This window comes from Triticum aestivum, chromosome 5B, assembly GCF_018294505.1.
Source record: "Triticum aestivum cultivar Chinese Spring chromosome 5B, IWGSC CS RefSeq v2.1, whole genome shotgun sequence".
Taxonomy (NCBI): Eukaryota; Viridiplantae; Streptophyta; class Magnoliopsida; order Poales; family Poaceae; genus Triticum; species Triticum aestivum.
Genome location: NC_057807.1, coordinates 109,463,288 through 109,477,083, shown reverse-complemented (window position 1 = coordinate 109,477,083; position 13,796 = coordinate 109,463,288). Strand labels below are relative to the sequence as shown.

Here is a 13,796-nt window from a genome sequence, read left to right as displayed (position 1 = left end):
ACCAGCTAGTGGTTGTAGGGGGGCGACTATTTATAGCCTAGGGAGCAGACCGACATGATAAGACATAAATGCCCTTCAATGATATGACCGTTAGGTGGGTAGATATTTTGAACAGCTGGCGCATAGCACAACAACGATCGGAAATATGAGGTTCAAATTCCTCAGGGCTATCATGTTCCTCACTGTGTAGGCAATTCGCACTGGCGAATTCTTAACTCCTCAGTCAGAACAAATTCCTCAGAGACCAGAAGATCTTTGTCTCTGTAACTGAAGAAATTGACTGAACTGGTATGAGATTTCCAATGGTTTCACTCGAAAGGATTGTGTAGGTGTAGGATTTTGAGATGAGCATCACTTGGAAATCAGTTTCCTTAGTATTACCTCGACCCCCTTTAACAGTATAGTGTTTCCTATGACTCAACAAATAGAAAATGAAACTACGAAAACAAAAGTCTTCACGCTTCACAATCCTTGCATGAATATCCAAGTCTTCAAGGTCACACCAATTTCTTCACTTTCAAAATCTTCAGGAGAACCAAAGTCTTCAGTTGAAGACATAGATTTATAAGGGTCGACTTTCATCGTAAATATTAAACTCCTCATCGACTTATAGAGCCTGTGTACACTCACAAACATATTAGTCCCTTAACCTATAAGTCTTAAATACACCAAAATCACTGAGGGGCACTAGATGCACTTACCGACCATCATAGATAAATTACACACGGTCATACCATCTTCGGTTGGTGGATGCGTGTACTGACGCCACCCGCATGGGGCTGAAGGATGCCGCCACGCTCTTAGACACCCAGGAGCCCTCTAGGTGTGTGTCAGCTTCAAGCCGGGGCGGACATGAGGAGAACTTCAATAATTATCCCAATTCCCAACAATGAATGTTTATGTTTTTTGATCGTGGCATTTTTTGAATATGGAGACTGTTATCTAGGCCTTTTGGTCCAATCGAGGGTTCGCACCATCCCGCCCTCTAACGAACAAGGTAAAACGTTCACTCAGAGCTGCTCCTCTTTGGCGGCCGAAATCGTTCAATGAAAGCATCTCCCTGGCGACCAATCATAAAAAACTAGGGACCAAAAATAACCATAGGTGAAAAGTGCCAGCTGGTGGTCCTAACTATAGATTAAAATTGGACCTGAATATATGAATATCGAGCGAACGTCAGATTTTTAGGCATGGCAAATCAAATGTTTTTGATGGAAATTTATGTTTGCCGAGGATGACAAGTTTAGTTGACGATCATGGCAAATTCAGTCCAATTTACTTATTTTATAGAAAATTGTTGTGCTCGCCAGCTAAATTTGTGAACCATATGCTAACATAAGCTGCCATGAAAAATGTTTGATTTGTCGTGCCTAAAAGTCTAACATTAGATTTTTAATATTTCCATTAAATTTTCTATAAACTAAAATTCTACGACATTCTTTCAAAATCCTCAAGACCAAAAGTAGCTAGAGCGAGTTGGCATGCGCCAAGCTGGTTAGAATGTCCTGTGTCTTTTTGTTGTTGTTGCGAAATTCCTATGTTTCTCCAACGGCCTCATCCATCGGCCGAACGCGTACCTTGCTTTCGCATCCTCTGGCTGGCGGTGAGGGCGGCGGCGTCATGGAGGTCCACAAGGAGGTGAAGACGACTCCTTCCCCCTCAACTCCTCCAAGCGATGGCGTGGGCTCGGCCAAGTCTACCGCCAGCATCGAGAATGACGACTATTGGTCTCTCAGTCCGAGTGAATTGTAGAAAACCACCACATTAGAGCATAGGTTTGCAGAAAACACCGACTTATGAATTTCCGCCAGAAACAACTGATTCTCGGTCTAATCTTTTGCAAAAAACACTAATCAGTAGCTTTGGCCATTTTAACCTTGATTATGACATGCGGGGCCGACAAAAGCTGACATGGCATAACCGTTGGTCTCAGTTGGCGTTAGACAATTACCAAATTGTCCCTAGTATTTTTGCATAGGCACCCTTCAATCATAAAACAAAATGCAATCAAGCCCTTGCCATGCCCAACTCGGCTGTAGCCTACCGCCAGCCACCGCGCGCTCTTGGGCTGCCGCCCACGCCACCCACCGGCAACGACGGAGCTCACAGTGTATGGTCGCGGTAATGTTGCGTGCGGTTGTGCCGCTGCTTGCTCCGAGGCTGCATGCCGCTGTTGATGCTTGTGCCCGTGCTGTGCGCCGCCGCGCCGCTTCTTGCTCCAGTGATGTGCGTCGCCACCGATTCTCGTGCCCGTGCTGCGCGAGGCCGTTGCTTGCTTCGTGCCCGTGCTGTACGAGGATGCGAGGCCGCACCGCTGCTTGCCCGTGCTGCTCCTGCCCGTGCTACGCGAGGCCTGCTTGTGAAAAACAAAGGAAGGAAGGAGAAGGGGAGGGGAAGCCGGGATGCGTGGCGCCGGCTCGGAAAAGAGTGAGGGAGGATGGAGAAGGGCGAGGTGGCGAGGTCAGAGAGGTTGTCGGGCTCGCCGTCACTGCTGCCGCGCGCGTCCCCGAAATCCCGGGCCCATCTCCCCCTCCCCGCGTCCACAGGCACAGGTCGCCGACCGGAGAGCCGCCCCTCAGCTACACCCTCGCCGCGAAGGCAGCGCCCACCGCTGCTGCGCCACCACCGCCTCCGATGGGGACAGAGGAATCAGGTCGCGTGGGCCGCAGCTCGGACGGGCGAACGCTTTCTGGTGGTTGACTTTTTTTAAGGTAATTTTTTCAGAGAGGGGAGGTATTTTTGGCAAAAGACCTCTCTAACGTCGTTTATTGTGGACTGTTAGTCCATGTCAGCAAATGGTGGGCTTCATCTGTCATAATCACTAGCACATATACCCGTGCGTTGCAACGGGAAAAATCGATGTTTTGTGCAAGCATAATATCCCATAGTACCGGATTCATTATGAAGAATATGCCGCAACTAGCATCCTTCTACAAAATGAACATAAAAGAATTCGTTGCAGTTTAGCCGTGTTCTTCTTTGTCGGGCATAATCTCACATTGATTCCATTTAAGTAAAATCCTTTTTAATGACATTTAATTATAATCATTTCATTAATTACCATGATGTCCTCACCGTTTTAGTAGGGAATCAAATCCTTCCTTTTCTAATTTAGTAGGCCCAACACATTAAAGCCTCCAGATTCTTCTTTTTAATTATCCTACCTTTTTACCTCAAATCTTTCATGCAGAATTTATTAAGACCATAATCTTTCTTTTAGTTATTCTACCGGTTTACCCATATCCTTTCTTTAATTAGCCACATCCGTTTGAATTTTCTATTTAAGCCCACAATCCTTCTTTTATTAGCTCATTCGCCTAATTAGCTCGCCCTAAACATGATGACTGTCACTCGTATATTTAGAGGGAATTGGCATTAGTAAATGTGAAAGGCGCATAGGTCGTTGGTTGTTACATCAAAGAGCTAGACAGGAGGTCACGTGTTTAACCAAACAAAAGCCCATTAAGGCCCATCGACATACAAATACCTGGCTCAGATTGCTTAGCGTGTATAAACTAAACGAAAAGGACTAAACCAAACCAAGAATACCTATTCGCTTTAATAATAGGTATAATATAATAATAGGTATAGATAGAGATAGATATAGATTAGCAAATGAGCCAAAGCCGCCGACTATTATTTTTTGCAAAAGATTAGGCCAAAAATCAGTGGTTTCTGACAGAAATTCGTAAACCAATATTTTCTGCAAACCTATGCTTCAATGTGATGGTTTTTTACATTTCACTCCTCTCAGTCCGGCAGAACTCCGCCCTCGAAGCGCCTCTGTTTCCCCTGTTTCCTCAGCCCACGCAGTTTTCCTCCGTCTACATGCTGACTCGCTTGGCCGTAGGATTGATTTGGACGATGGATGTAGGGGGGCAAGGCACGCCGTGACCTAGATCTGGCGAGGCACCCAGAGTGGCCTCAGAGGAATTGGCCCGCTCCAGCCGGTTAGAATTTCCGAGACAAGAAAGCGCATATGTCTCTGATCCACCAATCGTCCAAATCGAACTTGTACCTTGCTTTCTCTTCCTCTCGCTGGCGGCGGCGGCGGCATCGATGTCCAGCGGAGACGAATCGGAGACGGAAATGAAGAGGCCACCTTCCCCCTCAACTCCTCCGAGCGACGGCGTAGACTCGGCCATGTCTACCGCCAGCATTGAGGACGACGACCATCAGGCTGTCATTGACGACGAAGACGAGGATGAAGACCTAGGTGAGACTCCATGTGTATCCTGATGACGCAATTTGATCCCTGAATACATGTGTATCCTGATGCAATTTGATTCCCGAGTAAATCAGTCCTTTTTTATTTAGGAAAAAGGCCTAAGCCCGACTTTATAAATAAAGCCACACGGCAGAGTCACATAGCCAATACAGAGTAAATCAGTCCTTGATCCAAGAAACTTTCAAGTGACTTGAAATTAGCCGGCTATTTCACCGGAGCAGTTACTACGTTAGATTAGTTGAGATTGGTACTTTTTTTCCTAACTTGGTTTAAGTTTCCTGAATTGAACCATAGTGCAGTTCCTTCCGGATCATACACGCGGTGACCATGTTTGTAATATAGGCATCTTTGTCTTGAGAAACATAGATTCCTATGCATGTATACAGCCATGTAGCTTGCAGTTGGTTTAACAGATAAGCTTTCTCAAGTGATTCATCAAGGGATTTTAAACCAACTTGTGCTATATCCCATATCAATAATAGTTGGTGCTTCTACTTGGTCTAAACTTAAGATCCTTCTTCTATGAATATATCGATGCTCATGCGTATTCTAGAAGAAGAAAAAAGTAATATCCTTCATTTTGTTCTATTGACTTGATTATTTTAATGTTTTTTCATGCAGAGAAATACCAACCTTTTACCGTTGATGATTTCCCAAGGGTTAGTAGTGAGTTTGATGAGCAATCTGATGTTGTGTTCCAAAATCCTGATATTCAACTTCGAGGCCCTTCGGCAATGTTTCTTTTCCGGGCATTCAACAATCCCCTTGTTGAAAAACACAAGCATTTCTTCGGTAGCCAATATCAACTCTATGATGAGTCTGAAGGTATATATATTTTAATAAAAAATGATTAATTTCAGTTGTGGCATACTCTTATTAATTTGAAATCTCTGATTAATTTCAGTTGTGGCCATACGTCATATGAGCATATTCTTACTAATTTGAAATCTATGTATATGTCACATGCTTCCTTTATTGTTTTCTCAGTCAATGTGAACAACAATGTTAGGGCCATTAATTGCTCACACGGTTGCCATTGTTTACCGAGCGGCGTGCTGCAGTTCATTGATCTCAAAATTGTTGGTTATCGCCACGTCCAACCTGGATGTGCCAATATATTTGGTTTTTTCGCAGTACGTGAGAATGGTGAACCTTTGCGCAACTATGTGTACAGGCGTGGGATTGACAATTATGAAGCTGTAAATGTGAAGCGGGATACGGTAGTTCTGCAAACTTGCATCTTTCTACCTGCACGCTTTTCTTTATCACACCAGATTTAGTCGGTGTTCTTGCAAGTTTGTGCTATGCATGTTTTATTTGTACGTTTAGTACATGGCTCATCCAGCACCAAGTTCGGTAGAGGATCCTTGTGATCACTTTGTTTCGAAGTTTTTATTTTAAATTAGGAAGGTATCTTTTAGCTTGGGCATTCAGCCAGTTAAGACATATGATCTATGATTTGTTACCTATATTGTATTGTAGGACCTCTATACAAAGAGGATCCTCTATGAGGAGTAAAGCAAGCAAGAATTGGATGATTAATTTTTCTATCTTGCCCCAGGTGCAAGAGCCTCTCCCGAACCATAGCACACAACACATGTTAATCAATGACACAAGATATTAATAATCTGTATTTTTGGGCATCATTCAAACTCTTCTTTAATCTGCAAGCTCAAACTTATCTTTCATTCACTGGGCAACTTTCAAAGTCAGATGATCACTATTAAACAGAACACTTGTCTTTTTTCTATTCATGCACATGTGGTGATGATATGCCATCAATTCCTAGTAACTAATGAGTATGAACTATTTATATGATGTAATGCTTGTTGATCCTTAATGTAGGGCATTGCACATTTATCGCTGACTAGCCCTGCTCGATGTATTCACATGGGAAGCCGTGTGTTGTTTGAATTCAAGCTTTCTGTACGGACTGATGACCAGCCAGAAGATGGGCCAAAAGATGACCTTCTGATTGAAGGATGTACCGAGTTTACTGAGTTTATGAACATGCACAAAACAAGACCATTCATCGAAACTCGGCGTCTGTATGGGGAAAAGTGTGGATTGGATATGAAGTTTCTGGTGTTGTGGAATGCAGTTCAAGCAAAGGTTGATGTTGAGATACTTCATGCTCCTGTCAATGGCCTTAATCTGAATCTTTATGCAAAGACGAGTGGCTTCAGAGATGTGATCCGCCTCTTTTTTGCAGTTACAGAATCAGGTTGCAGAATGAGTTTGGTCGTAGGAGTGATGAGATACAGTTACCTTATTCTTTGTATCGAAGGATCCCCGAAAGATGGTGGTTTTTCTCAAGAGCTGCCGTGTTGTATGTGGGAAGGTCGATTTGGTTCGGGGTATCATGGAACAGTGCATGAAGTGGTGTATCTTCATGATTCCACAAAAATTTCTGTCAAGGTTACCTGGAAGGCTGTGAAGAGTTTACATGACTTGAAACACTGAGGACCGGAAGAATCTGCCATGTATGCTGCATCTTATATTATTCTGTTTACAATATTTTATCTTATGTACCATCAAATTTAAACATTTTGTGCATCATGTGAAGAAGAAGAATACGGACATAAGCAAAACTCGTACATATAACATGTGCATTTAGTTAGCTTGTGCAAAAGAGAACGTCAAGTGAACACACAAACTAACTGCAGGATATTAATCGTACAGAATATCAACCGAGTAGTAGACAATACATAGAGTGGTTCACTGCAATCTTCACTAAGTAATGAAGCATAGTAATGGAAATAGTGCGAGCAGTAGAGTCCATTTCATACAACGAGCGGATTGATTAGTGAGGTACTAACCCTTCAATTCTTCATTTCTTGCTTTTGCTTCTTCACTTCTTGCTTTTGCTGCTGCTGGCTCTGCCTTTGCTGCTTCCTGTGGTGCCTCCCTGTCCATCCAAGGATTTATCCCACATTGTCCGGCACAAGATTCGGAAACCATTTTTAACCTTCTTCACCACCTCCGAGGTCTCATGTGAGATGACAATTCTTCTATCATTCTTAGTTGCATCGTAAAAAATTTCGCTGGTATAACACCAGCTAGTTATCAGTTTTCCATTCGATTCCCCAACCACACCGTCCTCCATACGGGTCAGTAGGCGCTTCACCAAATTTTCCACATCAGGGAAACGTGGCCCTTCGAAGAACATGACTATTAGCACAGCCAAAGCCTCCTTATGCTCGGACGTGACCTTTTTGTTCTCATCCTTCCCAAGAGTAGCCAAAGCAGGGAAGGCATGGAGCAATCGATGAAATCCCACCTTTAGTGCTTCAACTTTATCTCCACCAGACAGCAAATGTGGATACTGCCCATCGGTATGAAGTGATGTAGAGCCCTTCATCATCTTGGTTAGCATCTTGTCAATCTCATATCTGCCTCCATTGTTAGTAACAATCCCCCTGAACCAAGCCTGGTGTTTAGTAGGCACCAGAGAGAGGTTGTACTGGCCGTCTGTGATTTTAATCACATATACCCCACGGCTTGTGTTATCTTCGCCCGGAGTGACAGGAACAGTTGTGTCCTTTCCACCATCAACGATTGTAAACTTCACATCGGTGGTATCCATAGCAGCTCTAATATCCTTCACACACTTCTCGTAGTTCTGAGAGAGCTTGTGTATGTTTCCCATCTTAAAGGTGGCAATCGGAGAAGGGATATTCTGTATACACAATGAAACATGATTTAGAATAATTACATCTATACAGAACGAGGAGATTAAGCATAGATGGCGGGAGTACTTCGACAAGCTGTTCAATAGGAAGAATGAGAGTTCTACCATTGAACTGGACGACTCCTTTGATGAGACCAGCATCCAGGAGTCTGAGGTGAAGGAGGCTTTAAAAAGGATGAAAGGAGGCAAGACGATGGACCCTGATTGTATCCCCATTGAGGTGTGGAAAGGTCTCGGGGACATAGCGATAGTATGGCTAACCAAGCTTTTCAACCTCATTTTTCGGGCAAACAAGATGCCAGAAGAATGGAGACGGAGTATATTAGTACCAATCTTCAAGAACAAGGGGGATGTTCAGAGTTGTACTAATTACCGTGGAATTAAGCTGATGAGCCATACAATGAAGCTATGGGAGAGAGTCATTGAGCACCGCTTAAGAAGAATGACAAGCGTGACCAAAAATCAGTTTGGTTTCATGCCTGGGAGGTCGACCATGGAAGCCATTTTCTTGATACGACAACTTATGGAGAGATATAGGGAGCAAAAGAAGGACTTGCATATGGTGTTCATTGACTTGGAGAAGGCCTATGATAAGATACCGCGGAATTTCATGTGGTGGGCCTTGGAGAAACACAAAGTTCCAGCAAAGTACATTACCCTCATCAAGGACATGTACGATAATGTTGTGACAAGTGTTCGAACAAGTGATGTCGACACCGATGACTTCCCGATTAAGATAGGACTGCATCAGGGGTCAGCTTTGAGCCCTTATCTTTTTGCATTGGTGATGGATGAGGTCACAAGAGATATACAAGGAGATATCCCATGGTGTATGCTCTTTGCGGATGATGTGGTGCTAGTTGACGATAGTCGGACGGGGGTAAATAGGAAGTTAGAGTTATGGAGACAAACATTGGAATCGAAAGGGTTTAGGCTTAGTAGAACTAAAACCGAGTACATGATGTGCGGTTTCAGTACTACTAGGTGTGAGGAGGAGGAGATTAGCCTTGATAGCCAGGTGGTACCTCGGAAGGACACCTTTCGGTATTTGGGGTCAATGTTGCAGGAGGATGGGGGTATTGATGAAGATGTGAACCATCGAATCAAAGCCGGGTGGATGAAGTGGCGCCAAGCTTCTGGCATTCTCTGTGACAAGAGAGTGCCACAAAAGCTAAAAGGCAAGTTCTACAGGACGGCGGTTCGACCCGCAATGTTGTATGGCGCGGAGTGTTGGCCGACTAAAAGGCGACATGTTCAACAGTTAGGTGTGGAGGAGATGCGTATGTTGAGATGGATGTGTGGCCACACGAGGAAGGATCGAGCCCGGAATGATGATATACGAGATAGAGTTGGGGTAGCACCAATTGAGGAGAAGCTTGTCCAACATCGTCTGAGATGGTTTGGGCATATTCAGCGCAGGCCTCCAGAAGCTCCAGTGCATAGCGGACGGCTAAAGCGTGCGGAGAATGTCAAGAGAGGGCGGGGTCGACCGAATTTGACATGGGAGGAGTCCGTTAAGAGAGACCTAAAGGATTGGAGTATCGACAAAGAGCTAGCTATGGACAGGGGTGCATGGAAGCTTGCTATCCATGTGCCAGAGCTATGAGTTGGTTGCGAGATCTTATGGGTTTCACCTCTAGCCTACCCCAACTTGTTTGGGACTAAAGGCTTTGTTGTTGTTGTTGTTGTACATCTATACAGAAGATATTGTGTTTTTCATATGGTGCACCATGCACATTTGATTATCATCAAAGTAACTAATGAAGGCAGCCATGGGGAATATTGTCTCTTAAGATCTACACACATTTTTGTACTAAGACAGTGCTTATGATAATAAGGCATGCATATTTCAGTAGAGGTAGCTAGTAACACCTATGTCAAGGATGGGTGCAGCTTCTTCAACTATCCCTTTTCCTCTGTTCCCTGCCATTGCGCCTTATCTTTGAACTGCCGATGTTATAGCTGCACCCACACGGAGAAAATATGTTTAAATTTCACTCATGATAGATCATAATATGCAATCTTTTCAAGCAAGATCACATCAAGTGGCTAGGAATAAATATCAATATGATGATAAAATATAACCGTAAATGTCATATTCAGTTTATCATATATTGAAACAACCATATGTGCTAATAAAAGTACAGAAAATTTCTCATACACTATACATACCGAAAAAGGACGTAAGAAAGCTTGTAAATCTTACAAGTCACAGAAAATTCACCCATTTGTTTTCTTGTAGTCGTTTAGGTTGAACTTAGAAAGTTGATTTTATACAAAACTCCCTTTGGACATGTTGAAGATATTTTTGTAGCGATTTGTCCATGGACCATAAACTTGTTATATGAAGTAATAAAAACCATATACTACAGAAAAAAAGTAGCTGCGTCTGTCCTTAAAAGTTGGAATTAACTCACACCACAACAAAAGTAAATATATCTGAAATTCTGAATACACAGTTTGAAGCATCATAATGGTCATTCCTAACACTTCAGTGGCAAACTTAACCATTTCAATATAGAATACACTAGGCCTGCAAATATGCTCCCACAAAATTTAGTTACAAGAGACATCTCACTTGTGAAGAAGGAACATACAATGAGCATATAGTCATAAATAAGAGGATTGATAATCCTAAAGAACTTGGCTACTTAAGAAGATGAATACGAGCATACTGAAAGATAGTAATAATTTTCTTGTATATGGACACCCACAAGAATTCCAACATCATATATATGGGGGAAATTATACTAATTTCAGCCAACAGTGTTGAAAATGTAAGTTATCGAAATATGCACTCTGTGAGCATACAAGTTGAACAAACATTTCTTATCAAAAGAAGCAATATGCAATGAAGCAGTTAATTAGTTAGCAGCAGTAGCTTGTGAGATCACATGTAGGCCAGGACAAGAACAGACCAACTGCAATACACAGTAGCAGAAATCACCCCCGAAAGCAATACATACATGTATCAAGAGACGCATATAATTCACAAGTTAAAAAAGTACTAGCATATAACACCGATCTCAGTCAGCTAAACAAGCTAGCAGCAGAAGAAAATTGAGAGTTCCTCTGACTAAGATGTCGGCAAAACTGATTGCAGCTCGTCGATTTTTAGCTGCAGAGAATAGTAGCAGCAGTTTCCTAATGATTTACATGCACATGTTCATTTCTGTCCTAGTGGGGAACTGGGAATAAGTGGCTAGCTAGGCACATTTTTAGTTAACGAAATTACTACAATGGATGATCAAAGGGATGGCCTATAAGCCCATTCTCAGTTTAACATACATGTGCTCGAAAAAACAAACATAATTTCTGTACAGACATAAAGAGAATAGGATGTACGGTAACCGTTACTGAATGTTACATTGTTACTTGTCACAGAAAATTTCTGCCATTTCATTTTCATGAAGTCATTTCAGTTAAACCAAAACAAAAGATAAATGATTGTATAATTCCGTACCTGTGGTGGCGTTGATCTGTTTTTGAAGAGCCGGCCTGCAGTAGCAGTACACCACCCTGATTAGTATTCAAACTTGGTAAAAAGTGTTGTAAAAAATCTGCTGTTTCCCTTAGTTGATTCTGATTTTTGATGTTTGTATAAACTGAATGTTTTGTAGGCCATTGGCCTCTTTTTTCCTATCAAAGGATGGGTCCGGGGAGGTTTACTTCCTAGAAGTACAAAAAACTGCTGCTGTTGAAAAGTTGGTTTAAGTTCGGGGCCAACTGCAGCCATCTGATCAGGAAGATCAGCATAAAACAAGTACTTAGATGCAGCAAGGGTACACATTAAGTGGTAAGCTAAAAATCCCCAGAGCAAAAAGTTTCAAATAAAAAGCACATGTACCACTCATAAAAAAATACATAATTGATCCAATAAAATCTTCAAGTAAAAAACCAAAAATCTGCATAATGCCCAGTTTAACATAATAATGAAGAAAGGCACCAAGTTCAAGCTCACTATGTGCCCAAAAAAAATAAAGATAGTTCCTGGACAACTATGAGCAGAAGTGGGTGCAAGAAAACTAAATGTCACTGCTCAGAGAAAATTCGCCGTTTTGTTTTCATGAAGTGGTTCCGGTTGAACCAAAACAAAACGATAAATGACAGTATAATTTCATACCTGTTCTGGGGTCGATCTGTTCTCGAAGAGCCGGCCTGCAGTACACTAGTAGAAAAGAGGGCTTTGGTCTAGGCCGGGTTAGCCCATTAGTCCCGGTTCAGTCCAGAACCGGGGCTAATGGGGGCATTAGTCCCGGTTCGTGAGCCCAGGGGCCACGTGGGCCATTTGTCCCGGTTCGTCTGGACCTTTTAGTTCCGGTTGGTGCCACGAACCGGGACTAAAGGGTGCGATGCCCATTAGTACCGGTTCGTGGCACCAACCGAGACTAAAGGTTAGACCTTTAGCCCCGGTTCGAGCCACCAATCGGTACTAATGGGGTTTGAGGCATTAGTACCGGTTCATGGCACGAACCGGTACTAAAGGTCCCATTTTCAAACTCTACCCCCCCCCCCCCCGGGATCACCTTTTCAGTTTTAAAATAAATAAAAGAAAATGATGAAAATGTCAAAAAAATAAAATAAAATAAGTTTCCCATGTGATATGTGGTCTAGTTGTTGGGAAAATTTGCAAATATGAATTTCGACTTTATTTGCAAAATCTCTCGAGAATTTGTAAAAATGGGCATAACTTTTGCATACTAACTCGGATGAAAAAGTTTTTTATATGAAAAATCATCTACTCGAAACTGAACTTGTTCCGAGCTTCGGGGCCTCGCGAGTGCTTTCTGCAAGTCCAGACTCTTCCTGACTCTGTTAGAGGCTGACAGTCGACTTGGTTCTATTGCCAAGATGTAGCGTCTCCAGGTCAGTCGACCGGCCTTCCCCACTTCTCATTTGACCGAGTCCAGACTCCTGCTCCACTGAAAGTGACTATTGGCGAGACCATGGAGACGAGGATGTTGGTAGATAGGGTGGTTCTGCTTATCAATGATGGCGTTACGGGTCTCGATCTGTTGGAGGTGTTCCTCAGTTGATGCATCCAGCCTCTCCAGGCCCACGATCACCCGATGTGGCTGTATTCCGGACCGGACGACACCGCTCTGGTTCATCCAGAAGAAGTGCCGTCTGAAACGGTGGCTTTGTGGCTGAGGAGCATCACAGGCAATCAGGACAATCCCAGAGGATCCAGGCGAGTTGTTCCCTTTAGCAGCGTAAACCCACCCGACAAGGTATGCTTTTTGTTCCGGCTGCTTCTCATTCATGCTCCGACTGCACTTGGTATTGACCGACTCTTGTTCGACCAATTTGTTCTGCAGGCGTTCACTGAGATGCATTCGATGCCCAATGGTGAACAGGCTTTGGAACAGGCCCAGGAGGGGGAGGACAGCACGGAAGATAGTGCCGAGTGGGATTCTCAGGGAGACGACGACGAGGAGGAGAGCGAGGAGTCGGACGAGGAGGAGGAAGTCGACTCGCGGCCGCGCTCCGAACGTCGATCCAAACAGCAGCATGATCCGGCTGGCGGGCGCGGGAAAGGTGTGGGTCCGAGTGCCAATACTCAGAAGCGCACTCGGACGTCGACTCCGGAGCCGACGGAGAAGGTGGCCAAGCAGCCTAAAGTTGCTCCCTCCAAGGCCCGGAAGACATTTCCGCGCATCAAGATGGACATCCCCGTTGCCTCAGGGTGGGTATCTTGTTTGTGTTTTTGTAAGTCGACTGAAGATTTTCTTGATCTGACCGACCAATTCTTGTGTCCTTCCAGCCCCACCTCTGTTGATACTGACATGGACGTTGACAAGGCCCCAGGAGACGAAGAGGCCACCTCGCGAGCTGGTAAGTTCATTCGACCAAGTTCTGTTTAGTCGAGTGGGTGAT

At 43.7% G+C, this 13,796-nt stretch overlaps 1 protein-coding gene across 1 annotated transcript; it reads left to right on the top strand.

Annotated features, from left to right (window-relative positions):
* Positions 1–4,059: 4,059 nt before the first annotated feature.
* Positions 4,060–6,714, top strand: LOC123114688 (uncharacterized). Its single transcript, XM_044536127.1, has 4 exons — positions 4,060–4,216; positions 4,850–5,053; positions 5,216–5,448; positions 6,074–6,714. The coding sequence occupies exons 1-4, from the start codon at positions 4,060–4,062 to the stop codon at positions 6,689–6,691; spliced, it is 1,212 nt and encodes a 403-aa protein (XP_044392062.1). The 3' UTR covers positions 6,692–6,714.
* The last annotated feature ends 7,082 nt before the right edge of the window (positions 6,715–13,796 follow it).